The 27,743-nt window shown below is 43.6% G+C and overlaps 1 protein-coding gene and 1 long non-coding RNA gene across 6 annotated transcripts in view; one reads left to right on the top strand and one right to left on the bottom strand.

The window, feature by feature from the left end:
- LOC126075401 (uncharacterized) overlaps positions 1-17,420 on the top strand; it is a 23,150-nt gene extending 5,730 nt beyond the window's left edge. The window contains exons 2-3 of the long non-coding RNA XR_007517201.1: positions 15,806-15,922; positions 16,423-17,420. This is a non-coding gene — a long non-coding RNA (uncharacterized LOC126075401). The remainder of the gene's footprint in view (positions 1-15,805; positions 15,923-16,422) is intronic.
- Positions 17,421-23,633: 6,213 nt separating this feature from the next.
- Positions 23,634-27,743, bottom strand: part of FAIM2 (Fas apoptotic inhibitory molecule 2) — a 94,083-nt gene continuing 89,973 nt past the window's right edge. For all 5 annotated transcript variants that reach the window (XM_049883078.1, XM_049883076.1, XM_049883075.1 and 2 more), the window contains one exon: positions 23,634-27,542. In XM_049883078.1, the coding sequence (XP_049739035.1) occupies positions 27,393-27,542 (150 nt within the window). In that variant the 3' untranslated portion in view covers positions 23,634-27,392. The remainder of the gene's footprint in view (positions 27,543-27,743) is intronic.

A 27,743-nucleotide genomic window follows, 5' to 3' on the forward strand; every position in this document is an offset into this window, starting at 1 on the left:
TAACAGAAATACCACAAGTAGATGGCATTAACCAACAGAAATTTATTTTCTCACAGTTTAGGAGGCTAGAAGTCTGAATTTGGGGTGCCAGTTCTAGGGGAAGACTTGCTGTTGGTTCTGAAGGAAGGTCCTTGTGTCTTCCACTTTTATTTCCTGGTTCCTTGGAGATCTCCATGTTTTTTGGCATCTATTTTATCCATCTCTACTTTCTTTAAGGAAACCCTGGTGGCATAGTGGTTAAGTGCTATGGTTGCTAACCAAGAGGTCAGCAGTTTAAATCTACCAGGCAGTCCTTGGAAACCCTATGAGGCAGTTCTCTGACCTGTAGGGTCTCTATGAGTTGGAAGCCACTCCACAACAACAGGTTTGGTTTTGCTTGTTTTTTGTTTTTCCTACTTCTTTAGCTTACTTGTTTGATCTCCTTTATATATCAAAAGAGATTAACTCAAGACACACCCTACACTAATCCTGTCTCATTGACATAACAAAGAAAACCCATTCCCAAATGGGATTATAATTGCAGGCATAGAAGTTAGGATTTACAACACATATTTTTGGGGAACATAATTCAATCCATAGCAGGAGTGGAGGAAGTTCTGCATCTGAGAGACAATAGGGACCCATCTGGAGGCTCTGCTTTCCCCGAAGGCCTCTGGGTCCTCTGCATCTGGCTGCAGATGAGGGAGGAGAGAGCCTGCAGAGTCTCAAGGGAGGATATAGAGGCCATATCCAGAAGAGGCATTCACCACTCCAGTATATTCCCTTGATCGGAACTCAGTCCCATCATTCACCTGGATGCAAGAAGGGTGGGAAACAGTCTGGCAATGTATCCAGGAAGAAGAAAACATGGATTTGGGAGGGAGGTGTAGGAAAGGATGAAGGGAGAGTATATTTGTGGAATATTGAACAGAAGATAGGCACTGGGTTTTTGCACATTATTTCATTTAAACTTGTCTAGACTTCAGGTTCTTCTTGTTACCGTGTAGGTTTTTGTTTTTGTTTTTTAAACCTCAGTCCTACCTGGAAGGTAAAATTAAAACAAGGATGTTTCTCATCCTTCATCTCTCTCCCAAGACACATTTTAAACCCCAAGTGAATAATTAAGCCAACAATCCAACTTCACTACTGAGAAGAAGGAGAATCTTCTGGACAGACTTCCTATAGCCCACTGTTTTCAACCTAAACCATTTTCTTGTCCTTTTTGAAATCCCACAGGACCTGTAGATGATTAGCAGCTAATGCCCTCATCTGTTTTCAGAATCCCTCCTTTTTCCCCCTGAAATAAATAATTTTCATTGTATCAGTCAGGGTTCTTGGCTGCAACCAAGAGAAAGAAGCTCTGGTTTATAAGTAGAAAAAGAGTTTATTAAAGGGATATACAAGATTCATAGATTTTAGAAGGAAAGCGGGAGAACCAGTCCTGAAAAGACATAAGAGATTTCCAGTTAATTAAAGGTGGTGGATTGAAAACACATACACACATTATGTTTGTTCTGAAACTCCATTAAGGACAAAGAAAATGGGAAAAAGGACAACAGCAACAATATGTGGAACAATGGAAGGTAGATGGTAAGTGGCAATTGACTTAGCAGCCAAGAAAGTGACTCCTAAGCCATTAGGGCAGAAAGAAGAAGCACAAATCAGGCGGGGCCAAGATGGCAGAGTAGTCAGATGCTTCCTGTGGTCCCTCTTACAACAAAGACCCGAAAAAACAAGTGAATTGATTATATATGACAGTCTAGTAGCCCTGAACATCAAAGGCAAAGTCAAGGAGTTGGACTGAGGAGCAGGGGGATGGAGAGACAGTTCAGAAGCAGCAAGGATTTGCCAGGCCTGACCTGGTTGGCACTGTGCAGTCTGGATCAGCCAGTGCATGCAGGCTGAGCCAAGCAGTAATGCTTGGGACGTGTTTTCCACACCAAGAGAAAGCGAGTGGTGGAGAGTCTCTGTTCAAGCCTCCGAAACCGGGGAAAAGTGATGCTGAATCTGCAAAAGTTAAGTGCAAGCGTCTAACATACCTTGCGGGATCGAAAAAAGTCCTTCTCCTTAATGATCAGACTGGGACTAGAAGGACCCCAGAGGTCATGGTCCCCAGACCTTCCCCAGAACCATTCCTGGGGCCAACTCTTCAGACAGGGATTGGACCGGAAGATGGGATCAAAAATGTTACTGGTGAAGAACGGGCTTCTTGGATCAAGTAGACGCATGAGACTGTGTTGGCATCTCCTGTATGAAGGGGAGATTAGAGGTCAGAGGGGACCAGAAGCTGCCTCAATGGACACGACGTGAAGAGAGTGGAGGGAAGGAGTGTGTTGTCTCATTGGGGGGAGGGCAATTAGGAGTGTATAGCAAGGCGTGTTTAAATTTTTATATGAAAGAGTGACTTGATATGTAAACTTTCATTTAAAGCACAATAAAAAATTAATTAAAAAAAAAGTCCTTCCCTCTGGGAAGTACCTCTCTCCCACTTACCCACCCCCACCCTGCTCTGCTCCGGTCTGGTCCAGCTTCAGCAATTGCTGCACCCCTTGGGCCAGAAGTGGGACCCATCACACACCCCAAGCCATTCTCCCAGCATTGGAAAGGGAACAAATTAACAAACAGGAAAAAATAATCTGCCAGCTCCCCTAAGCTGGGAACTCAGGGCAGGCACAGCCCCTTTGCCTAGGCATAGGCATAAGGGATTCATGAAGTTTGAATGCTTTTAACCCCTGCCTAGAACTGTGTGGGCCCATTTCAACAGTGTAGGCCCTCATTAACACAGTGCAGCCCATTCTCATCTGCAACAGCTAAGGGGGAGTAGCAGATTCATGACATTTGACATTACCCTGCCCGTTAAGGAGGGTCCTTATCTACTCACATCAGGGGCCTGAGGACTGGTGGCTCCATCCACTCTACCTAGCCACCTCAGGGGTCTGAGAATAAGTGGTGCCTCCCAGGTTTTACGGCCAAGAGCGTTGGGTGCCCATAGTCCAGCTGCAAAACTCAACCACCTACATGCTCTAGGGAGCAGGGAAAATGCCTTCCACCCTGTCATGGATTGAATTATGTCACCCCAAAAATGTGTGTGTCAATTTGGCTGGGCCATGATTTCCAGCATTGTGTGGTTGTCCTCCATTTTGTGATTGTAATTTTATGTTAAAGGGGTTAGGGTGGGATTGTAACACCACCCTTACCCAGGTCACATCCCTGATCCAGTGTAAAGGGAGTTTCCCTGGAGTGTGGCCTGCACCACCTTTTATCTCTCAAGAGTTAAAAAGGAAAGGGAGCAAGCAAACAGGTGGGGACCTCATACCACCATGAAAGCAGTACCAGGAGCAGAGCGCATCCTTTGGACCCAGGGTCCCTGCACCTGAGAAGCTCCTCGACCATGGGAAGATTGAGGACAAAGACCTTCCTCCAGAGCTGACAGAGGGAGAAAGCCTCCCCCCTAGAGCCAGTGCCCTGAATTTGGACTCTTAGCCTACTTAACTGTGAGGAAATAAATTTCTGTTTGTTAAAGCCATCAACTCGTGGTATTTCTGTTATGGCAGCACTAGATGACTAAGACACACCCAGACACTCAGGGGCAGCCATCAGCCACCTACCTTACTCAGCACATAACCACCTACTGGAGCCAGATACCTGTGCCTACTCTAGTCTCCCCTACATAGCCCTGCCCATCTAGAACTGTAGGTGAGAGCGTGTACTACACACTTGGTGACTGATGACCTGGACACCTGAGTTGAATTCACACAAGAAAAGTAAACTCCTGGGCTTATGTACCTAGAAGCAGTTCTAACCACCTGGTGATAGGATGTGAGAGCTTCAAAGATGCCAATAATCAAGGTGGCTCGCATGACCAACCTATTTGGGCATATCATAACAAAACAAAACAAGAAGCTAGGACCCAGTAAACAAACATAAAATAAATAAGTGTAATAACATTGATGTCTCAGAGACAACAGTCAATATCAAATCACATAAACAGGCAGACCATGGTGGCTTAAGCAAGAGACCAAAACAATCAAGAAAACTCCTGGAGGAAGAGAATATCTGGGAGTTATCCAGAGGCAGAATTCAAAAGATTAACATACAGAGCTCTTCAAGAGATCAGGCAAAACACAGACCAAGCCAAGGAACACAAAGACAAAGCAACAGAGGAACTTAAGAAGGTTATACAAAAGCATAATGACAAATTTAACAGGCTGCGAGAATCCATAGAGAGACAGCAAACAGAAATCCAAAAGATCAACAATAAGATTTCAGAATTAGACAACTAAATAGAAAGTCATACGAGCAGAATTGAGGCAACGGGAGTCAGAATTCATGAGATTGAAAATAAAGCACTTGATACCAATTTATTTGAGGAAAAATCAGATAAAATAATTTAAAAAAATGAAGAAACTCTAAGAATTATGTGAGACTCTATTCAGAGTAATAACCTACGAGCGATTTGAGTACCAGAACAGGGGAGGATAACAGAAAATACAGAGAGAATTATTGAAGATTTGTTGGCAGAAAACTTCACTGATATCGTGAAAGATGACTAGATGTCTATCCAAAAAGCTCATTGACCCCACACAGGACAGATTTCAAAAGAAAGACACCGAGATATAATCAAACTTTCCAAAACCAAAGATAAAGAGAGAATTTTAAGAGTGGCTAGGGATCAATAAAAAGTCATCTATAAAGGAGAGTCAATAAGACTAAGGTCTGCCTACTCAACAGAAACCATGCAGGTAAAAAGACAATGGGAAGACATATATTAAGTCTTGAAGGAAAAAAAATTGCCAGCCAAGAATTATATATCCAGCAAAGCTGTCTCTCAAATATAGCAGAATTAGGACATTTCCAGATAAACAGAAGTTAAGGGAATTTGTAAAAACCAAACTAAAATTACAAGAAATACTAAAGGGAGTCCTTTGGTTAGAAAGTCAATAACATCAGATAACAACCCAAGACTAGAACACAGGACAGAACAACCAAATATCAACCCAGATAGGGAAGTCACAAAAAATAAATCAAAGCTAAAACACTGAAAATAGGGAAACAGATGTCAATACATAAAAGATGACAACATTAAAACAAAAAAGAGGGACTAAATAATGTAGTCATAGAACTTTCATATGCAGAGGAAGTCAAGGTGATGTGAAGAAAAAAAGATTGGTTTAAACTTAGAAAAATAGAGGTAAATATTAAGGTAACCACAAAGGAAACTAATAATCCTATACATCAAAATAAAAAAGAAGAAAAACGTAAAGACTCAGCAAATACAAAATCAACAAAGATGAAAAGAAAATACATAAAGAAAAACGACTCAGCACAGAAAGTGAAATGGAACAAAGTGTCAACAACACACACAAAAAAGACATCAAAATGACAGCACTAAACTCATATCTTTCAGTAATTATGCTGAAAGTAAATGGACTAAACGCACCAATAAAGAGACAGAGAGTGGCAGAATGGATTAAAAAAACACAATCCATCTATATCCTCTCCACAAGAGACACACCTTAGACTCAAAGACACAAACTAAAACTCAAAGGATTGACAAAAATATATCAAGCAAACAACAATCAAAAAAGGGCAAGAGTATTAATCTCTGACAAAATAGACTTTGAGGCTAAATCCACCACAAAGGATAAGAAAGGACACTATATAATGATTAAAGGGTCAATACACCAGGAGGACATAACCATAATAAATACTTACACACCCAACGACAGGGCTCCAAAATACATAAAACAAACTCTGACAGCATTGAAAAGAGAAATAGCTCCAAAATTATAGTAAGAGACTTCAACACACCACTTCCGGTGAAGGGCAGAACATCCAGAAAGAAGATCAATAAAGACCCAGAAGATATAAATGCTGCAGTCACCCAATTTGATCTCATAGACATCTACAGAACACTTCACCCAACAGCAGCCAAGTATATTTTCTTTTCCAATGCACATGGAGCATTCTCCAGAATAGACCACATATTAGGTCGTAAAGCAAGCCTTAACAGAATCCAAAACATTTGACATATTGCAAAGCATCTTTTCTGACCATAGAGCCATAAAAGTAGAAATCAATAACAGAAAAAGCAAGGGGAAAAAATCAAATATATGGAAACTGAGCAACACCTTGCTCAAAAACTACAGGGTTATAGAAGAAATCAAGAACGGAATAAAGAAATTCACAGAACCAAATGAGAATGAATGCACATCCTACCAGAACCTTTGGGACACAGCAAAAGCAGTGCACAGAGGTCAGTTTACAGCAACAGATGCACACAGCCAAAAATCAGAAAGGGCCAAAATCAAAACATTAAGCCTACAACTCGAACAAATAGACAGAGAGTAGCAAAAGAAGCCCATGGCACCAGAAGAAAGGAAATAATAAAAATTAGAGCAGAAATAAATGAAACAGAATAGAAAAACAACTGAAGAGTTAAGAAGACCAAAAGCTGGTTCTTTGAAAAGATCAACAAAATTGATAAGCCATTAGCCAAACCAACAAAGAAAAACAGGGCAGCATGCAAATAACCAGAATAAGAAATGAGGTGGGCAATATCAGAACAGACTCAACTGAAATTTAAAAAGTTATAACAATACTATGAAAAATTGTACTCCAACAAATTTGAAAACCTAGAGGAAATGGACAAATTTCTAGAAACACACTACCTACCTAAACTAACACAAACAGAGGTAGAACAACTAAATAAACCCACAACAAGAGATTGAAGAGGTAATTAAAAAGTTCCCAACAAAAAATATCCCTGGCCCTGATGGCCTCATTGGAGAACTCTACCAAACTTTCAGGGAAGAGTTAATACTACTGCTACTAAAGGTATTTCAGAGCATAGAAAAGGAAGGAATACTCCCAAACTTATTCTATGAAGCCAGCATAACCCTGATACCAAAACCAGGTAAGACACCACAAAAAATAGAAAATTACAGATCAATATCCCTCATGAACATAGACACAAAAATCCTCAACAAAATTCTAGCCGATACAATTCAACAACATACCAAAAAAAAAAATTTTTTTTTCACCATGACCAAGTCGGATTTATGCCAGGTAGGCAGGGATGGTTCAACATTAGAAAAACAATCGATGTAATCCATTACATAAATAAAACAAAAAATAAGAACCACTCGATCTTATCAATTGATGCACAAAAGGCATTTGACAAAGTCAACACCCATTCATGATAAAAACGCTCAGCAGAATAGGAATAGAAGGGGAATTCCTCAACATAATGAAAGGCATTTATACAAAGCCAACAGCCAACATCATCCTAAATGGAGAGAGTCTGAAAGCATTCCCCTTGAGAATGGGAACCAGACAAGGATGCCCTTTATCACTGCTCTTATTCAACATTATGCTGGGGGTCCTAGCCAGAGCAATAAGGCAAGAAAAAGAAATAAAAGGCATCCAGATTGGTAAGGAAAAAGTAAAAATATCCCTATTTACAGATGATCTGATCTTATACACAGAAAACCCCAAAGAATCCACAGGAAAACTACAGGAACTAACAGAAAATTTCAGCAAAGTATCGGGATACAAGATAAACATACGAAAATCAGTTGGATTCCTCTACACCAACAAAGAGAACGTTGAAGAGGAAATCACTACATCAATACCATTTACAATAGCCCCCGAGAAGATAAAATACTTAGGAATAAATCTAACCAGAGATGTAAAAGACCTGTACAAAGAAAACTACAAGACACTACTGCAAGAAACCAAAAGAGACCTACATAAGTTGAAAAACATACCTTGCTTATGGATAGGAAGACCCAATATTGTGAAAATGTCAGTTCTATCCAAGGAGATCTACGGAGACAGTACAATCCTGATCCACATTCCAGTGACATTTTTTAATGAGATGGAGAAACAAATCACCAACTTCATATGGAAAGGGAAGAACCCCCAGATACGTAAAGGATTACTGAAGAAGAACAAAGTGGGAGGCCTCACACTACCTGATTTTAGAACCTATTATACTGCCACGGTAGTCAGAACAGTACTGGTACAACAACATACACATAGACCAATGGAACAGAACTGAGAATCCAGACATAAATGCATCCACCTAGGAGCAGCTGATTCAAAAACTAACTCAAAATGGATCAACGACCTAAATATAAAACCTAAAATTATAAAGATGATGGAAGAAAAGATAGGGACAATGCTAGGAGCTCTAATACACAGCATAAACAGAATACGAAACATAACTAACAATGTACAATCACCAGAAGAAAAACTAGATAACTGAGAGCTCCTAAAAATCAAACACTTATGCTCATCCAAAGACTTCACCAAAAGAGTGAAAGGACAACCGACAGACTGGAAAAAATTTTTTGGCTATGACATATCTGATAACGGCCTAATCTCTAAAATCTACAAGATACTGCAAAGCCTCAACAACAAAAAGACAAATAAATACCCCAATTAAAAAATGGGCAAAGGATGAGTGAAATAAGTCAATCACAAAAGGACAAATATTGTATGAGACCACTACTTTTAAAACTCACGGAAAGGTTTACACACAAAAACAATGTTTGATGGTTATGAGGGAGGGGAGGGAAGGGGATGCAAAAACACTAAACAGAATGGATAAGTGGTAACTTTGGTGAAGGGTAAGACAGTACACAGTACTGGGGAAGCAGCACAGCTTGTACAAGGCAGGGTCAGTGGAGGCTCCATAGACACATCCAAACTCCCTGAGGGACAGAATTACTGTGATGGGGGCTGTGGAGACCATGGTCTCAAGAAACATCTAGCTCAATTGGCGTAACATAGTTTATAAAGAAAATGTTCTACGTTCTACTTTGTTGAGTAGTGTCTGGGGTCTTAAAAGCCTGTGAGCAGCCATCTAAGATATTTAGTCCACGGGCCTCACCCCTTCAGGAGCAAGGGAGAATGAAGAAAACTAAGACACAAAGGAATGATTAGTCCAAAGGACTAATGGACCACAACTACCATGGCCTCCACCAGTCTGAGTCCAGTACAACTAGATGGTGCCCAGCTACCACCACTGACTGCTCTGACAGGGTTTACAACAGAGGGTCCTGGACAGAGCTGGAGAAAAAGGTAGAACAAAATTCTAACTCACAAAAAATACTGGACTTACCAGTCTGACAGAGACTGGAGAAACCCTGAGAGTATGGCTCCCAGACACCCTTTTAGCTCAGTATCAAAGTCACTCCTGAGGTTCACCCTTCATCCAAAGATTAGACAGGCCCATGAAACAAAACGAGACTAAAGGGGCACACCAACCCAGGGGCAAGGATAGAAGGCAAGAGGGAACAGAAAAGCTGGTAATAGGGAACCCAAGCTTGAGAAGGGAGGGTGTTGACATGTTGTGGGGTTGTTAACCAGTGTCACAAGACAATATGTGTGTTAACTTTCATGAGAAGCTAGTTCTGTAAACCTTCATCTAAAGTATAATAAAAAAAAAAAAGGGCAAAGGATACGAACAGGCACTTCACCAAAGAAGACATTCAGGTGGCTAACAGATACTTTAGGAAATGCTCACAATCATTAGCCTGCAAAACCAAAAACCAAGCCCAGTGCCATCGAGTCAATTCCGACTCATAGCAACCCTATAGGACAGAGTAGAACTGCCCCATAGTTTCCAAGGTGCGCCTGGCGGATTTGAACTGCCGAACCTTTGATTAGCAGCCGTAGCACTTAAGCACTACGCCAACAGCATTAGCCATTAGAGAAATGCAAATCAAAACTACAATGAGATACCATCTAACTCCAACAACACTAGGATTAATCCAAAAAACACAAAATAATAAATGTTGGAGAAGTTGTGGAGAGACTGGAACACTTATACACTGCTGGTGGAAATGTAAAATGGTACAACCACTTTGGAAATTGATTTGGCACTTCCTTAAAAGGTTAGAAATAGCAGTACCATATGATCCAGCAATCCCACTCCTTGAAATATATCCTAGAGAAATAAGAGCAATCACACGAATAGATATATGCACATTTATGTTCATTGCAGCACTGTTCATAATAGCAAAAAGATGGAGACAACCTAGGTGCCTATCAACAGATAAATGAATAAATTATGGTATATTCACACAATAGACTACTACGCAACGATAAAGAACAATGATGAATCTGAGAAACACTGCACAACATGGATGAATTTGGAAGGCATTATGCTGAGTGAAATTAGTCACAAAAGGACAAATATTGTATGAGACCACTGTTATAAGAACTCAAGAAAAGGCTTAAACACAAGAGTGAATATTCTTTGATGGTTACGAGGGTGGGAAGGCAGGGAGAAGGGAATTCACTAACTAGGTAGTACACAAGAATTAGGTGAGGGGAGGGACAACACACAATACAGGGGAAGTCAGCACAACCGGACTAAACCAAAAAAAAAAAAAACCAAAAGCTAAGACATTTCCTGAACACAACCAAACACTTCTAGGGACAACGTAGCAGAGATGGGGGTTTGGGGACCATGGTTTTGGGGGATAACAAGGTCAGTTGGCATAACAAAATTTATTAAGAGTATGTTCTGCATCCCACTTTGGTGACTGGCATCTGGGGTCTTAAAAGCTAGCAAGCGGTCATCTAAGATGCATCAATTGGTCCCAACCCACCTGGAGCAAAGGAGAATGAAGAACACCAAATGGTGCCTGGCTACCACCAATGACTGCCCTGACAGGAAACACAACAGAAAGTCCCTGATGGAGCAAGAGAAAAGTGTGGTGCAGAACTCAAATTCATGTAAAAAGACCAGACTTTATGGTCTGACTGAGACTAGTGGAGCCCAAGAGGACATGACCCCCAGACTCTCTGTTAACCCAGAACTAAAACCATTCCTGAAGCCAACTCTTCAGACAAAGATTACACTGGACTATAAATCATAAAATAATACTCATGAAGAGTGTGCTTCTTAGTTCGAGTAGATATACGAGACTAAATAGGCAGCTCCTGTCCAGAGGCAGGGTGAGAACGCAGAAAGGGATAGGAGCTGGTTGGATTGACATGAGAAACCTGGGATGGAAAGGAGGAGTGTGCTGTCGTATTATAAGAATTGCAATTAGTGTCACATAACAATATGTGTATAATTTTTTTTTATTGTACTTTAGATGAAGGTTTACAGAACAAACCAGTTTCTCATTAAACAGTACACATATTGTTTTATGACATTGGTTAACAACCCCACAACGTGTCAACATTATCCCTTCTTGACCTTGGGTTTCCTATTACCAGCTTTCCTGCCCCCTCCTGCCTTCTAGTTCTTGCCCCTGGGGACTAAAGGGCCCCTGTTGTCCCCCTTTAGTCTTGTTTTGTTTTATGGGCCTGTTTAATCTTTGGCTGAAGGGTGAACCTCGAGAGTGACTTCATTCCTGAGCTAAAAGGGTGTCCGGGGGGCCATACTCTTGGCGTTTCTCCAGTCTTTGTCAGGCCAATAAGTCTGGTCTTTTTTTATGAATTAGAATTTTGTTATACATTCTTCTCCAGCTCTGTCCGGGACTCTTTATTGTGATCTCTGTCAGAGCAGCCAGTAGTGGTAGCTGGGTACCATCTAGCTGTTCTGGACTCAGTCTGTTGGAGGCCGTGGTAGATGTTGTCCATTAGTCCCTTGGACTAAACTTTTTCTTGCATGTTTAGTTTTCTTCATTCTTCCTTGATCCAGGAGGGGTAAGACCAGTGGAGTATCTTAAATAGCCGCTCACAGGCTTTTAGGACCCCAGAGGCTACTCTATGTGTATAACTTTTTATACGAGAAATTAACTTGAGCTGTAAACTTTCACCTAAAGCACACACACACACAAAACTATGAAGTCCTGTAAAATTTCAAGAATCAGTAGCAATAGACGCCACTGGTATATGAAGAAACGGTGTGTCTCAAAGAAAGAGAAATTATTCCTGTCAACAAACGGTGCTTGAACAATTAGATATCAATAGGAAAAAAGGAAAATGAACCTCAACCTACACCTCACAGCATATACAAAAATTAACTCAACATGGATCATAGATTTAAATGTAGTACATAAAACTAAAAACTTTTAGAAGAAAATAAAGGAGAAAGTTTTTGGGACCTAAGGCATGATGAAGAGTTCTTAGACATGACACCAAAAGCACAATCCATAAAGGAAAAAAAAAAATGAATTGGAATTCATGGAAATTAAAAACTTTTGCTTTGTGAAAGACCGTGTTAAGAGGATGAAAAGACAAACTACAGACAAGGAGAAGATATTTGCAAACCACATAGCTAACAAAGAATATGTAACTAGAATATATAAAGAACTCATAAAACTCAAAAGTAAAAAAACAAACCAATTAGCAAATGGACTAAAGACCTGGAGACATTTCACTGAAGTGGATATACTGATGGCAAGTAAACACAAGAATAGATGTTAAACGTTCAAAAAAAAAAAATATTCCATTGAGTTGATTCCAACTCATAGTGACCCTATAGGACAGAAGAGAACTCCCCCATAGGGTTTCCATGGAGTGGCTGGTGGATTTGAACTGCTGACCTTTTGGTTAACAGCCGAGCTCTTAACCACTGGACCACCAGGGCTCCTTCGCTAGCCATTAGCAAACCCAAACCAACTCGCTGCCACTGAGTAGATTCCAACTCATAAGGACCACATGGGGTTTCCAAGGCTGTAAATCTTTCCAGAAGCAGACTGCCACATCTTTCTCCCTCAGAGCCCCTGGTGGTTTCCAACTACTGACATTTTGATTAGCAGCCCATCTCTTTACCCACTTCAGAGAAATACAAATTAAGACCACCATGAGATACCCTATTTGCTGTTGTGTGCCATGGAGTCAGTTTTGACTCATAGCAATCCCATGCGACAGAATAGAACTGGCTTGTCTTAGTTATCTAGTGCTGCTGTAATAGAAATTTGAGTGGGTGGCGTTAGCAAACACAAATTTGTTTTCTCACAGTTAGGAGGTTAGAAGTCTGAAATTAGGGTGCTGGCTCTAGGGGAAGACTTCTCTTTCTGTCAGTTCTGGGGAAAGTCCTTGTCTCTTCGATTCTATTCCTTGGCTCCTCGGTGATCTTCATGTGGCATGGCATCTGTCTTCCCCTATGTCTCCTCTCTTGCTTGCTTGTTTAATCTTTTATATCTCAAAAGAGATTGACTTAAGACACACTCTACACCAATACCATCTCATTAACATAACAAAGAAAATCCATTCCCAAATAGGATTATAACCATCACCAAAAAAAAAAAAAAAAACCTTTGCTGTTCCGTCAATTCCAACTCCTAGTGACCCTATGGGACAGAGTAGAACTGCCTCACAGGATTTCCAAGGAGCAGCTGGTGTATTCGAATTGCTGATCTTTTGGTTTGCAGGCAAGCTTTTAACCACTGTGCCACCAGGGCTCTATAACCATGACAGGGGCTAGGATTTACAACACATATTTTTGGGAGACACAATTCAATCCATAACATACACCAGAGGGTTTTCTTGGTTATAATCTATTAAAACAGTTTTATATGTAATATCGAAAAATTGGAAATAACCAAAATGTCCTCAGTAAATGAATGGTTAAACAAACTGGAGTATGCATATCATGGACTATTACTCTGCAATAAAAAAGGAATGAACTACTGATAACAAGCAACCACTTGAATGGATCTCAAAGGCATTATGCTGGGTGGGAAAAAAAACTCAAAAGTGTCAGATTCTATCTATATAACATTTTCAAAATGGAAAATTTATAAAAATGATAAAGAGATTAGTGGTTGCTAAGGGTTAGGGATAGTGGGGAGGTGGACGTGACTATAAAGCGGTAACTCAAGGGAGATATTTGTGGTGATGGAATAGTTCTGTATCTTGATTGTAGTGGGGGTTACATGAATCTACATGTGTGATAAAATGCCACAGAACAATATACACATGTTATATTGATGTCAATCTCTCAGTTTTAATATTGTACTATAATTGTACAGGATATAACCATTGGGGGAAACTAGGTGACAGGTACATAGGACCTCTTTATACTACTTTTGCAACAACCTGTGCAGCTGTAAGTATTTCAAAATAACAGTTTTTTTTGTTGTTTGTTTGTTTTTAAAGAGGAGTTATTGGAGAATTAGTGTAAGAAGCAGTTAATACTTCTTCCACTCAACCCACCATTCAACTGCTCCTCTCCAACCCCAGCAGCAAAGTGGAGAGGGTAAAACAAGGTTTCTGGTCTGGCGGATGACAGCCTACTGGAGGCAAGGATAACCTGTTGCAAACAGGAGGATTAAGTGAAAGTTTACCCATTGAATGTTGAGAAGCTCAGGTTTCTTGCCCCACTACTTTCCAGATCACTGGTAGCCAGGCTTAAACACCCTTCAGGTGGGGCATAAGCCTTTCTGGGGAACCTGACCAGCTCAAGAGAAAAGATCTAAAAATACTGACATCAGGGATTCTCTAGGGAAGTGGCCCAGCCAGAACACCAGCTAGTGAAGCCCATGGAGACAAGCCCCACTAGCAGCTCAGAGCTTCCAATCTGCTTTTTTAGTCCCTCACTCTTTGTTTTTTAAATGGAAAACTTCAGCATATGTGAAAGTAGAGAATGATCTATCTTCAAACAATTATCACCGTACAGGCAATCTTGTCCATATATCTACCCACCCTGCCTCCACCCAAATTATTTTAAAACAAATCCTAGATACCATATTATTGTACCTGTAATTACTTTCATATATCTCTCTAAAGTTATTGTAGTTAGGTGCTGTCCAGTTGGTTCCGACTCATATCGACCCTATGAATAGAATGAAACACTGCCTGGTCCTGCGCCATCCTGACAATCATTGTTACGCATGGGCCCATTGTTGCAGCCGCTATGTCAATCCATCTCGTCAGGAGTCTTCTACCTTTTCGCTGACCCGCTACTTTACCAAGCATGATGTTCTTCTCCAGGGACTGATCCCTCCTGGTAATGTGTCCAAAGTACGTGAGACGGTCTCATCGCAATCCTTGCTTCTAATGAGCATTCTGGCTGTACTTCTCCCAAGACAGATTTTTTTTGTTCTTCTGGAAGTCCATGGTATATTCATTATTCTTTACCAACACCATAATTCAAAGGCATCAGTTCTTCTTTGGTCTTCCTTATTCATTGTCCAGCTTTCACATGCACATGAGGTGATTGCAAACAGCATGGTTTGAGTCAGGCGCACTTTAGTCCTTAAAGTGACATCTTTGCTTTTTAACACTTTAAAGAGGTCTTTTGCAGCAGATTTGCCCAATGTAATAAATCCTTTGATTTCTCAACTGCTGCTTCTGTGGACATTGATTGTGCATCCAAGTAAAATGAAATTTTCGACAGCTTCAGTCTTTTCTCCATTTATCATGATGTTGCTCATTGGTCCAGTTGTGAGGATTTTTGTTTTCTTTCCGTTGAGGTGCAATCCATACTGAAGGCTATGGTCTTTGATCTTCGTTAGTAAATGCTTCAAGTCCTCTTCACTTTCAGCAAGCAAGGTTGTGTCATCTGCATAATGAAGGTTGTTAATGAGTCTTCCTCCAACCTTGATGCCAAGTTCTTCATATAGTCCAGCTTCTCGGATTATTTGCTCAGTATACATATTGAGTAGGTATAGTGAAAGGATACAACCCTGACACACATGTTTCTTGACTTTAAACCGTGCAGTATCCCCTTGTTCTGTTCCAACGACTGCCTCTTTGTCTATGTACAGGTTCCTCATGAACACAATTAAGTATTTTGGAATTCCCATTCTGGAATTCAGTGTTATCTGTAATTTGTTATAATCCACACAGTAGGATGTCTTTGCATAGTCAATAAAACACAGGTAAACATCTTTCTGGTATTCTCTGTTTTCAGCCATGATTTCATCTGACATCAGGAATGATATCCCTTGTTCCATGTCCTCTTCTGAATCTGGCTTGAATTTCTGGCAGTTCCCTGTCGATGTCCTGCTCCAACCACTTGTTTCTAAAGGTAAAGACTCTATTTTTTAATATAACCACAATACTATCATTACCTAAGATGCTTTAACAATAATTTTTTTAATGTCAAATATATCCTGTAAGTGGTAACATTTCCTTGATTTTCTCCTAAATATATATACATATATATATGTGTATGTGTGTATATATATATGTATATCTGCAGTTGGTTTATTCAAAATAGAAGATTTACATAAGGCATTTTGTCGATATGGCTTTCAATGTATAGGTTCCCTCATATGGTTAAGAACTCGGCTGCTAACCAAAAGATCAGCAGTTTGAACCCACCAGCTGCTCCTTGGAAACGCTCTGGGGCAATTCTACTCCGTCCTGTAGGGTCGCTATGAGTCAGAATCGACTCAATGGCAATATATATTTATTAACCTTTTAACTTATTTGTTGAATAAATTGGGTATTTTCTCCTGTAGAGTTTCCCACATTCTGGATTGTAAGAGTCATTTAATATGTTTCTTTTCTTCTTCTTTTTTACAGTTTGCAATTACACCTTTATTTGTATGATTATATTAATGCCTGATGACTCCATCAAGCTGGAAGCTCATAGGGTCAGGAACTACCCAGGCACTGCACACTGAATTAGTGTGTCTGAGTCTGGCTTCTTCTACATTTAATAGGTTTCTTAACCCTTGTTCTCCTATAAACTGTTGGTTAGTTCTAGAGGCTTGATCAGATTCAGGTTTGGTTTTTGGTAGGAAAACTAGCCAGGTAGGGGTATACTTCCTGTTGTATCACATTAGGGAGCCCTCTCTTACAGTAGAGCAGATGGCCCAAGATCATCAGTCATTTGAGGAAAGCCCCTAACATAAAAGACACGAGCCAAAAAGCCTAGAAAAAAAGCAAGTTAGAGGAGCAAAGACTAAGACTGACTATAAGGAAAGGCTGGCCATCTACTTCCGAAAATCGGCTAGTGAAAACCCAGTGGATCGAAATGGTCTGATTTGCAACCAGTCATGAGGTTGGTACCGGACCAGGCAGCATTTTGTCCCATTGTGCATGGGGTAACCATGAGTTAGGGGCCGACTGGATAGCAGCTAACACCAAGTCCTGACTAACCACCCCCAGGTGATGCTCTCCAACCATGCAGTCTCCTCTGCCTGGGCCCTAGGGTTCTGGTCTCCCCCACACCCTGCCCCACAGTTTTTCATTACACCCATGTCCCTTCTATCTTTTGCACTTGGCTCCACCTTCATTTCTAACTGCAGAGACAAATCTGTTTAACCTTCATGACCTAATTTCATCGGTTAGTAATTTACATTCATTGCCACCTTTTCCTGCCAGTACCCCTTGACTGAGTCCCTGTCCTCACCATACCACTGTTTTCTAAAACATCAATGTCATGCTTAAGAACAAACCCAAGGGTCTCTTATTGGTTCTCAGAGTTCCTTTCTGCATTACCAGTCCTAAATTTCTCCTCCTTTTTGAATCTATTTCTTCTTCTTGATTTCCATGATACCTCTCTCTCTCCCAGTTTTTTTTTTCACATATCATTGTTTTATTTTCATCATTGTACTTTTTTTTAATAAATAATATTTTATTGTGTTTTAGGTGAAAGTTTACACAGCAAATTTGTTTCCCATTTAATAATTTTTATACAAATTGTTCCATGACATTGATTACATTTTTCACAATGTGTCAGCATTCTCATTATTTCTGTTCTGTTTCCCTTTATCTAGCTTCCCTGCTCCTCCTTACCTACTCATCTTTGCTTTATGGTAAATGTTGACATGTGGTCTCATATAGTTGATTATTTAAGGGAGCATGGTACTCACAGGTGATAATGTTCATTTTATAAGCCAATCTAGTATTTGGATGAAAGGTGACTCTGTGAGTAGCTTCATTTCCAAGTTCAAAGGGTATCTTAGGGCGATAGTCTTGGGGGTTCCTCTAGTCTCTACTGGTCCAGTAAGTCTGGCCTATTTTAGGAATTTGAGTTTTGCTCTACATTTTTCTCCCATTCTGTTCGGGACCTTATATTGTGTCCCTGGTCAGAATGCTCAGTAATGGTAGTTGGGCACCATCTAGTTCTTCTGGTCTCAGGCTATATGAGGCCATGGTTCATTTGGGCTGTTAGTCCTGTGGACTAGTTTCTTTTTTGTGTCTTTGGTTTCCTTCATTCTCTTTTGTTCCAGATGAGTAGAGACCAAGAGTTGTATCTTAGATGGCCACTTGCAAGTTTTTAAGACCCCAGATGTTACTCATCAAACTAGGATGTAGAACACTATCTTTATGAGCTATGTTGTGCCAATTGACCAAGTTGTCCCCCGAGACTATGGTCTTAAACCTTTTAACCCAGTAAGACAGCCCTTCAAGGTGTTTGTATATGTCTAGTTAGTCTCTGTAACTGTGCCCCCTATATACTTTATTATATAAATGAACATATATGTAGCGCACACAAACAAGTATATGCCTACAGATACACCTATACATGAATATGCATGTACTCATATTTGCCTTCCTATACGCACGTATACATACATACCTACCTGTGTAACCACACACATTTTTTTTCTCAGTTTGTTTTTAATCTTTCCTGATTTTTTTCTCTCACTGCCCTTTTGTTTCTTCTTCAAAACGAATGTATTGTCCCAGCTTTTATAATGTATATGTATTAGTTTTATAATCAGAAAAAAAACAGTACATGTTATTACAAAGAAAGGGTAGGAAACATGTCTCCAGGTATCCTTGGCTTCTCCTATTTATTCACCATGGACTTAGCATTTGTGATTTTTTTCTAAATGCTATTTGAACCTACTTATGTTTTCAGCATGTACCAATGTTGGTGCATAATGAGTTCCACAAGGTCACCCTGCTGTACAAAATATTACTTTATAGACTCTTACATTTTTTTCATCATCTTTCAAACCAAAGTGATACCTTGCATTCAAGAATTTTATAAGATGGGTTCAGTGTGTGTCTGAGGCAAGATCTGTGAAAGGACGCAGTGGGTGGAGAATGGCAGCACTTTGGGGCTAGTGGGAGGAAGAGGAGCTGGTGAAGACTGGGAAGAAGAGATAAAAAACCATGCCCCCTATGGATGCCAAGGGAGGACAGATCTGACTGCGTCACTTCCCTGCCTTCCTACACACACCACATACAATGGTGGGACAGGGATAGGACAATCACAATAGATGCTCTGGTTCCAAAGAGAGGAAATGTGAGGCTCACAAAGTCACTTGTAGCAGTTCTGAACTCCAGCTGAGCATGTTTCAAGTTCCTTGATTAGGGTCCAGTATGACTCCCTGGGAATGATTCTCTGCAACTTTCTCTCTTTTTTTAAAGTAGTTATTTTATTTTTTTGTTGAAAATATGCACAGCAGAACACACACCAATTTGATAATTTCTACATGTATAATTCAGTGACATTGATTATATTCTTTAAGTTGTCCAACCATTCTCACCCTCCTTTTCCAAGTTGTTTCTCCCCCATTAACATAAACTTGCTGCCCCCTAGGTTGATATTCTGTGGCTCCTAACTCTACCCTTCCACCTCTTAGTTTTGCCTTCAGAGTCAGCCTTTTTCTTCCACAGAAAATAGCCCATATTTGCAGCTGAGTAGTTTTCTCAGCCTGTTTTCTGCCCATTGATGTTCAGGAGTCCAAAAATCTCTTTTAATTTTATACTGTCTCTGTTCCTTTCAGTTCAAGTTGATGGCACTTCTACCAATACAATTGTCTTTAAAACTCTGTGGTCTTCTATGAATCTTATTGGGGATCCTTCCATTAGACAAAAACCATAATCATAAATCTCTTTAATACAGGGCGTTCCCTATCTTGGGCCCCTAGTGAGGCTGCTAAGGGATAATATTCTTAAGATCCTTAGAAGCCTTAAGAGCCATAGGTGTACTTCTGTCTGAAAGGCTCTAGGAGGTCATAACAAAGGGTTGCATAATCAAAATTCTGGCTTTGTCTTTACCCAGAGGCCATGCTTTCCTAACAGTGCCCTGGATTTGATCTTTGCCCTCAGGTCCTTTATTACTTTATTACTTTGAGAATTCTTTGCTGGCTGAAAAGACTGTCCTGGACCCTTTACATCTCTTCCAAATTCTGCTTGAAAACAGTATAATTCCTTTTGTAACACTTCTCTGACCATTTGTATCTTAAGACATAAAGCTAAAATAAGCCAATGAATATTTTTAACATTTCTGCCTGGAAATCTTAGCCAAGATCCATCAGTTCATTAGTTACTTTTTCTATTTTTCACATTAGTGCAGACAACATCTAAACTTACCATTACTACATAATAAGGGTCTCCATTCCTTTACCTTCCAATAACATTTTCCTTGACTTTCCTTCAAGCCTTCACCAACAGTCTCCTCAAGGCCCCTCCAGCTGTCCATAACAGTCTCCTTGAGGTCTCTCAGGACCCACCACCTGGGCCCAAAACCAATGCCATATGCTTTAAGTTTTGCTATGGCAGTGTCTCACGTCCAGGTACCAAATTCTGTTCCAGTTTCCTATTGCTGCATCACAAACTATTTCAAACTTAGTGGCATAAAACAATAGCCATTTGATTATGTTCACAGACTCTGTGGATTAGAAATTTGGGCAGGGTACAGAGGGAATGGTTTGTCTACACTCCATTTGTCTTTTGCCTCATTGAGGACTCAGGTGACTGGGGGTGGCTGAAATGGCCGAGGGCTGAAACAGCTGACATTAGAGAATTCACTTCCAAGATGGCTCCTTCATTCACATGTATGCCACCTTGGTACACATGGCTGGAGGGTTGAGCTCAGCTGGAACTCTTGGCCAGAGTGTATACACATGGCCTCCTGAGTGTGGTGGCCTCAGGGCAGCTGGACTTCTTACATAATGGCTCTGGAGGAAAAGGAGCTAACAAAGGGGAATAGAGCTAGTGAGAGACAGGGTGAGGCTCATTCCTTTTGACAGGGTTTTCCAGACAGAACAGAGAGGCACCTGACCCTGGAGAGGGTTTGGGATAGTAGGCTGGGAAGGAAGTCTGTCTTGGCCATCTGTGAGATGAGGAGGTGGGGGAGGGGGGTGCGATCAGTGAGAGGGTCGACGCAGGTTTGCTGGAAGTAGCCAAACTTGGGTGAAAGCAGATGGTGTCTGTGAGCTGGATCTGGTCAGCTCAGCTCTGGAATTTCTCCAGCTCTACTTGGGAGCTGGGAATGGGAATGAAGAGCCTCAGTGAGAGGACTATCCCAGGAGTCGGGGGTGTATGCCATGGTCACCATTTGGGGCAGTAGCTGCCAGATTGGAGTGGATGGTGCAGTGGGTTGAATAACACCCTCCAAAAGAGATATGCCCAAGTCCTAACCCCCTTACCTGAGAATATGACCCTATTTAAAAACAGGGTCTTTGCAGATGTAATTAAATTAAGGATCTTGAGCTGAGATCATTCTGGATTTAAGGTGAGCTGCAAATCCAATAAGAGAAAGGAGAGGGAGATTTGAGATACAGAGACACAGAGGAAAATGCTCTGTGAAGACGGAGGCTGAGACTGGAGGGCAGCCACAAGCCAAGAAACGCCAAGGATTGCTGGCAGGGAGGGAAGCATGGAATGGATTCTCCCACAGAGCCTCCAAAAGAAACCAACCCTGCCAACACCTTAACCTCAGGCTTCTGGATTCCCCAAATGTGAGAGAATAAATTTCTGTTGTTTTAAACCACCCAGTTTGTGGTAATTTGTTACAGAACCCCTAGGAAACTAATACTGATGTACTTGGGAGAAGAGAGTCATGGTGAGGTTGAAGGGCTGGTTGGAGGTAGGGGGCCGGGGGGAAAGATAAGGGAGCCCAGCGCTGCCTCAACCCCTATTGAGACTGCCCCATGCTTTCCTTTCCACCAGTTCCTGCCCTTCGGCCTTTCCCACTCTTCAAGCCCTGATGCAGAGGATTCCCCTTTTCCACTGTTGCATATTCTCCTAGCACTCCCTTCTTCATAGGGACTACATTCATGAGCATTTACTTGGGATTCTCAGCTAAGCAGGCTCGAGCTGCTGTGCATGTTTTCTCTTCTGCGACATGGTTGGTGTTTTCTCCTTCTGTCTCTCAGTGCCTGTGAAAGTGCCTTGTACACTTGTTCCATCCAGTCGATTGCCATGCGACTGCGTGTGTTACAGAGTAGAGCTGCCCCGTAGGGTTTTCTTGGCTGTAATCTTTACAGAAGCAGATCGCCAGGCCTTTCTTCTGCAGTGCCACTGGGTAAGTTCGAACTGCCAACCTTTAGGTTAGTAGTGGAGTGTAAACCGTTTGCGCCACCCAGGGACCTAGGTTTTGTACATGCTTAATAAATGTCACTTATTCTCTCTTCAGAGTCCCCTAACTATTGCTCTAGCTCCTCTCCCTGCTCCAGCTGAATTTATACCAAAACCTTCTCAGAGGTGAGGAGAATGTCTCCCACTGCCCCGGTGTGATGGTGTCACCCTCCCACACTGCCTCCCCAGCCCTAAGTCTCCCACAGGGAATGTCTCCCCAGGTCATCATTATTCCTGGTACACTCTGATCCCACTCCCAGTCAATAGCTCGTGTATAACTGCATCTTCTGCTTCTTAGTATCCTCTTAGGTAAAATGAAAGGAAGGAACCCTGGTGGCACAATGGCTAAGTGCTCGGCTGCTAACCTGAAGGTCAGTGGTTTGAACCCACTAGCCACTCCACGGGATAAAGATGTGGCAGTCTTTTCCCTTAAAGATTACAGCCTTGGAAACTATGGGACAGTTCTACTCTGTCCTATAGAGTCTATGAGTCAGAACTGACTTGACGGCAATGGGTTAAAACGAAAGGATTGGAATAGACTCATTCTTTCATTCCTCCATTCATTCAAAAGCTGTTTATTGAGACTATGTGCCATAAGTCCTGTGAATTTAAGGGTGAAGGAGGCACAGTTCCTGCCTTCAAGGAGTTCAAGTCTTACAAAAGCAGCAGAAGGATCTTGGATTAGGTGGACACTTGAGACTGTTGGCATCTCCTGCCTGGAGGGGAGATGAGAGGGTGGAGGGGTTTAGAAGCTGGTGAAATGGACATGAAAAGAGAGTGGAGGGAGAGAGCAGGCTGTCTCATTAAGGGGGGAGCAATTGGGAGTGTGTAGCAAGGTGTGTATTAAGTTTTTGTGTGAGAGACTGACTTGATTTGTAAACTTTCACTTAAAGCACAATTAAAAAAAAAAAAAAAGCAGCAGCAGTAGCAGGAGTAGTTAAAATGCAGCCAGAGTGGTACAGGGCAAAGGGGGGTCTGTGGAGGGGCTGGCCAGGACACCTGGGGGGAAGGACTGAGAAGAGCTTCATAGGAGAGGTGACCCTTACGCTGCTGCTCTTGAGGATCTGTCCAGGCACAACCACAAATTTTCCTTCCAGGGAAATGGATCTTGGCTTCAAATAAGGAGGAATCTTCTAACGGTCAACAAAAGAACAGGCGTCCATGGAAGGTGGGGAGTCCCCTGTCCAGGAGGAGCCTGTAGCAGGGTGTCACAGGTATAAGCTCTGGGAGTTCCTTCCAACTCTGGGATCCTAAGAGCCTATGTAAAGCGCTCATTTAGCAGGAGGATCACTTTTTTTTTTCCCCACATAAAAACAAATGTGGAGATTTAATTACCTACACTGAGACCAGCAGTTCTGGTGTGAAACCTTGACAGTGACTCAAGAGTTAAACTGCGCACATACAGACTGCATGAACCATCGGAAGTTTACCCAGTGACGAGCAAAAGAAGGCACAGGAAATGGCTCAGGTGTCATAATTACTTTTATTCTTATCTCCAGGCAGCCACAGACCCCTGGAGGTGAGGCCAAGGAAGGGGACAGACACAGAACCCTGGGAACCTTGTGGGAGCTGAGACCAGAACAAGAGAAGTTTTAACTGGGGGTATGGCAGACAAGACCTGTCCCTGGTGGTATATCTCTGCTCTCAGGCCCTCAGGAGAGCAGCTTGGGAGGGAACGTTGCAGCAGGGTAGTTCTGAGCAGCCCACAAAGTAAACAGTGTCAGGGGATGCAACAATCGTTCGACCAAATGGAACAGCCAGTGGCTGATGAGCAGAGCTGTCTGGGAAAGTCAGAGAAGAATTGGGAAAGAAAAAGCTGGCGGCCACATCCGGTCCCCAACTCCTGGGCCATCCACCTCTCAGTTTCTCTCCCACAGGAACAGGCCCTGCTTTTCCTGAAATAGCCAGAGGGGGGCAGCAAAGTGCTTGTGCAAAATCTCAACCCACCCTTGAAAACTGACAGACACCTGGGACTTGCCCCAGGAGGTCCAGGGAAGGAGAGGGGTAGAGGCTTTTGGAACGAGGGTGTCTGTCCTCGACTCCTGTGAGAGGAAGAGCAGGGGACAGAAGAACAGGATTCTTGGAGTTTCCCCCAGATGATACAGAAGGAGCCACACATGTGCCCGGGAATTAATAGGGGGAATTCAGGGACTTCCACGTGCCTCCTCAGCCCCTAATCTACAGCCCCTAGGAGAGGAACTCATCTGTCTCCCCCTCAACAGGAGACCACCAGCCTCACATCAAAGATGGTCAAATTCCTGGCTGCCTCTAGCTTAAAATCCAACCTACCACTTCCCAGGCCCAGTACCACCCCTGCCAAAAATGTGAGAGGCCAGCTAACTCCCCTCCTCCCCTATAGCCTGTGGTACCTGCCCAGCTTCAGTTTCTCATGACCCTGCATTCCTGTTCCTCCACCCTTCCTCCTTCCAAGACCCATTCATGTGTTTCTGTGCCTTCTCACTTCCTGCACTGGAGGTGGGACGCAGGAGCCTTGGCTCTGCTGCCAGCTGAGGGGTGCCCTGGACCCCTTTCTGGACCCAGCATATCTTTAACAGACTCTGCTGGCCTTCCCATCGCTGCAAAGGAGCCCTCTTTCAGATGGCCGGGATCAGAGCTCTGGTCTAATTGTTTATTGCCAAGGGATTGCCCCCTCCCCCAGGCTTTTGGAGTTCAGCCTCGGATAAGCTTCTCAATCCCCAGTTTCTGTATAAAGTATCCCCGGAAGAGGCAGACTTGGAGAAGTGGATTCTGGGATGAATGACCAGGGCCCAGGCTGGGAGTAGCAGGGCAGGGAGAGGTAACCCCTTGAGAACTGGGGCCAGGGATGAGGGGGAACAAAGGAGGCCTCAGAGGAGAGGTGGCAACTGGGCAAAGAAGTCAGTGGAAAGAAGTGTGTTGCCCCCTCCTCCCCCCACTTCCACTCTGGCCATAGTCTTCCACCTCACTGACAGGAAAACAGAATCACAAATAGTGAGAGACATTTGCCTAATACCATGCGCCTGCAGCCAGCGAGAATGGGAATCAGAAACCAGAAAACCTGCCTCCTAGAGCCCTGGTGGTGCAATGGTTAAGAGCTGGGCTGCTAACCAAAAGGTCGGCAATTTGAATCCACCACCCACTCCTTGGAAACCCTATGGGGCAGTTCTACCCTGTCCTGTAGGGTCGCTATAAGTCAGCACATAACAATCACAAGAAGCCTATGTCCCACCCAAAGAGCCTATGTCCAGAGGGTGGAAACTTCAGAGTGCAAAACCTGGGGAGGGAGAGGTGGGAGGCCAGGGGTGGCACTGGGGACAAATCCTCAGAGACCCTAGGCCTAACCCCCCAGCTCTCCAGGCTCCCAAGCAGCTCATTCCAGCCCTATCTCTTCTGGGGGTCAAGAGGCCTGTCTTTTGAGTCAGGCAGCTGTGGGTCTGAGTCCCAGATGATTAGCTGGTATTGACCTTGGACTTGTTACCAAACCTGAGCTCCTCAGTTTTCTCCTCTGCAACAAGCATACACAGAGGGCTGACTCCAGGATTGCTGTAATGGGTTAATTTAGACCAGCATCCAGTGGGCAGCCCACCGTGCTCATCCTTGCCTTGATCTCATAGTTCCTTCCCGCCCCACCCCCATCTATGTTCCTTCTCTCCGCAAATACCCAGTATGGAACAAAACTTCAAGTGCTTCAGCAATATTTCTTGAAAGCCAGAAATAGGACAGACGGGGAGGGGTGGGGCAGGGAACAGACAAATAACATACCTAGTCACCCTCCCCAGGGGCAAAGAGCCCCCAGCATAGGGAGGTGAGAGGATAGCCCTGAGGGAGAGGCCGTGGGAGGTCATGGTATCCACCGGAAGCTTCCTTGTCTCCACCCAGTAAATTTCCACTGGCTCAGAGCCGGCTGCACGTGCTGGCTGCACGCTCCTCCCAGGCACGGCATGGCCCCTGGTTCCCTCCCCGTTGGCGCCCGTGGAGGGTTGGGTGGCTGACGCACACCCTACCTGAGATCCCAGCCGCCTGGAGGCTGATAAGGAACCCCAGCCTCATCACATGGGACCAGCTGGAGGGATTGGCCCTGGCTGTTAACATCAGCTGGTCAGCTTCCAAACTGGGAGATGAAGAGATAAGGAGTCAAGGGGGTTAGGGACTCTGGGCCCAGTGGCCAGGAAAGCTGGGGGCAGGAATGTGGGCACTGCCAGTTGAGGCCTCAGGAGGCCTGGCAGGGGATAAGCCAGCAAATGGCAGCAGGTGGGGGTGGGGGTTCAGGAAGTAAGATTGCAGAAAGGGCCCAGCACAGTCTTGGCAAGGACTGTGGGCAGGGCAGGGTACCCTCTAGATGGGGTGGCCCAGCCGGTGGCAAGGCCCCACCCCCAGGAACATCCAGCCCTCTAGGGACCAAGCACACCTCACTCAGCCTCAGACCTGTGAGAGCAGCCTGGGGGTCCAGAGAAGAGGGTGAAAGGATGCAGGTCTCAGTCCTGCAACCGCAAGGCCTCCCAGGTGGATGGGCCTCAGTGCAGAACCCAGGTCTCCCAGCCGGCTGTGCTGCCCACACCTCCCTCAGGGCCCCAGGCAAGCCCACACTTACGAGCAGGGTCTACTGCCCCCACCTCCTGTCCCAACAGTGCTGTGTCTGACACGGAGGGTAAGCCATGTCGGGTGGCACTGACTTCCTGCTGCTCCCCCACCAGAGATGAGAGAGGGTGGGCAGCCACTGGGTCCACCCACACACCCCCACATCCTCCCCCAACAGAGCACCCTCCCCTCTTCTTCCAGCCATTCCCCTCCTCCTTACAAAGTGTCAGTGCCTGACCTAGCAGGGACAAAGGGAGGAGGTAAATTGGACATGCAACAGTTTGCCCCAAGGCAGCCTTAGGAGGAATCTTGGTGGGGGTGGAGGTCTCAGCCAGACTCCTGGGGTCTCTTTCCTACATCTAGGGTTCTGCTGGGCTCCTCCCACTCACCCTCGGGTCCTCAAACCCAGAGGAGCAGATGGCAGCAAGTCACCAGTCTCGACAGTCCCAGATTGGGAGATGTAATTGGGGGGCGGGGCTGATGTGACCTGGCCCCCGATGGCATATGTACAAGCTTCAGGGTGCAGATAAGGGGTGGGCTGCAGGGAGTGAGCTCTGGTCTCGGGCTGGGCTGGCAGCTAGTTTTGTATCTGGACTTGCAGGAGCAGGAGGAGGGTCAGAGGACCAGGAAAGGGGCATTCTCTGGAGGAAGGCGGGGGTGGGGAGGGCTCCTCAATCCCTGTTGGTGCCAAAAATCTGCAGGAAGAAGGTGAAGATATAGATAATGTCTAGGTAAATGTTGAGGGCTCCAAAAATGTACTCCTCGGGGCTCAGCGAGTGGCGGCGGTTGCCCATCAGCAATTGGGTGTCAAATGCCAGGAACTGGGGAAGAGAGAGAGAGAAGTCAGAAAGCCTGGTTGCTGTGACACCGGCAAAGGGGGTCCAGCTTCCCCACCCAGGCCCACCCCCAATTTTGTTACCACCTGCTTTCTGGCTACTCAGTGACCCTCCTGTGACAGATGTAACCTGGAACTGTCCCAACACCTTCCCTCCCTAATTCAATTTGACACCCATTTACTGAGC

This window comes from Elephas maximus, chromosome 4 (genome assembly GCF_024166365.1).
Source record: "Elephas maximus indicus isolate mEleMax1 chromosome 4, mEleMax1 primary haplotype, whole genome shotgun sequence".
Classification (NCBI taxonomy): Eukaryota; Metazoa; Chordata; class Mammalia; order Proboscidea; family Elephantidae; genus Elephas; species Elephas maximus.